This window comes from Mustela erminea, chromosome 1, assembly GCF_009829155.1.
Source record: "Mustela erminea isolate mMusErm1 chromosome 1, mMusErm1.Pri, whole genome shotgun sequence".
NCBI classification, from domain to species: Eukaryota; Metazoa; Chordata; class Mammalia; order Carnivora; family Mustelidae; genus Mustela; species Mustela erminea.
In genome coordinates, this window is record NC_045614.1 from 11,700,276 (window position 1) to 11,701,877 (window position 1,602).

Consider the following 1,602-nt stretch of genomic DNA (forward strand, 5'->3'; position numbering starts at 1 on the left):
ATTGAGTCCCAGGTTCCTTAATCAGTGTGAGCCTGCTTCTCCCTCTGCCTACCTCTCCTCTGGCTTGGACATGCTCTCTCTCTCTCTCTGACAAATAAATACAATAATTTTTAAAACCAAACAAACAAACAAATGAAAAACCTTGAGCAAGACATACCTCAGTTTCCTGACACATTTGCCAAATGATTAGGAATTTCATACTTATAAATTAAGAGCTATCATTTGGTCCCTTAGTGTGAAACTTTTGTTATTTATAAGAAATATATTTAGAATTTTTGCACTATTTTAATTTTTTTGGAATAAAAAAGTAAACAGATTCTTCCTTGTATCGTCCAGAATGCACCAAGACTTGCAAACTTTTTTTTTTATCCCAGTGAGAAACATTTCAGGCTTCTGACCCCCTGAGTTTGTCAGAGCATAAGTGTGTTTTAAACACTGATATAGTCATTTTACATTAGCCTTAGAAACTGAATACAAATATTTATCCAATAAAATTTTGCTCAGGAAACTAAGCTTAAGCAATCTTAGGAACTTGTTCAGTCCTATGACAATTGACCATGTAGAATCTCCCTCAAAAAGAATGTTTTCAGAGCCCTCTTTATATCTTTGTTCCTCAGGCTGTAGATGAAGGGGTTCAGCATGGGTGTGACCACCGTGTACATAACTGAGGCCACTGCACTTGCGTGGGAGCTCTGAGTAGCAGCAGAGCTAAGATACACACCTAGCATTGTACAATAAAATAATGAGACAACAGAAAGGTGAGATGCACAGGTAGAAAATGCTTTATACTTGCCCCTAGCTGATGATATTCCACGTATGGAGGAAACAATTTTAGAATAAGAGTAAAGGATCCCAGCAAAAGGACCCCCACCCAGCAGGACAGCTGCAAAATACATCACCAAATTATTAAGAAAGGTATCAGAACAGGCAAGTTGGACCATCTCATTGAGTTCACAAAAAAAGTGAGGGATTTTCACCTCTGTACAGAAGGAAAGTCGCAACATCATTAAACTTTGCAACAAGGAATTCAGGATGCACATGATCCAGGACAACAGAACCAGCAGTCCACAGAACCGGGGTTTCATGATGACTTTGTAGTGTAGGGGGTGACAGATGGCCACATAGCGATCATAGGCCATCACACTCAGGAGAAAGACATCCAACACAGCAAAGAGTATGAAAAAATAAATCTGTGTGACACAGCCTGCAAAGGTTATGACTTTACTTTCTGTCTGTATATTCATCAGCATCTTAGGGACAGTGGTGGACGTGGAAAAGATGTCTACAAAGGACAGGTTGGCCAGGAAGAAGTACATGGGAGTGTGGAGGTGGGAGTCAGAGCAGACGGTCAGGATGATGAGCAGGTTTCCAACCACCGTGATCAGGTACATGGAGAGGAAAAGCCCAAATATGAGGGGCTGCAGTTCTGGTTCCTCTGAAAATCCCAGAAGAAGAAACTCTGAAATTTGTGTATCATTGCTGGGTTTCATGTGGTAGAGGTGACTTCAAGGACAGAGGCAAACAGCTTGATTAATTTTCATGTGCTTGTATTGCTCACAGATTTAAAATGTTACCTTTTTAATTTTGTAGTCTAAATATTCA

The 1,602-nt window shown here is 40.0% G+C and overlaps 1 protein-coding gene across 1 annotated transcript; it reads right to left on the bottom strand.

Moving 5' to 3' along the window:
- Positions 1-542: 542 nt before the first annotated feature.
- On the bottom strand, positions 543-1,391 carry LOC116568261 (olfactory receptor 7A10-like). Its single transcript, XM_032303779.1, has 2 exons — positions 1,044-1,391; positions 543-758 (listed from the first exon to the last, which is right to left on the bottom strand). Exons 1-2 carry the CDS (start codon positions 1,389-1,391, stop codon positions 543-545), a joined length of 564 nt encoding a protein of 187 aa, XP_032159670.1.
- Between the last annotated feature and the right edge of the window lie 211 nt (positions 1,392-1,602).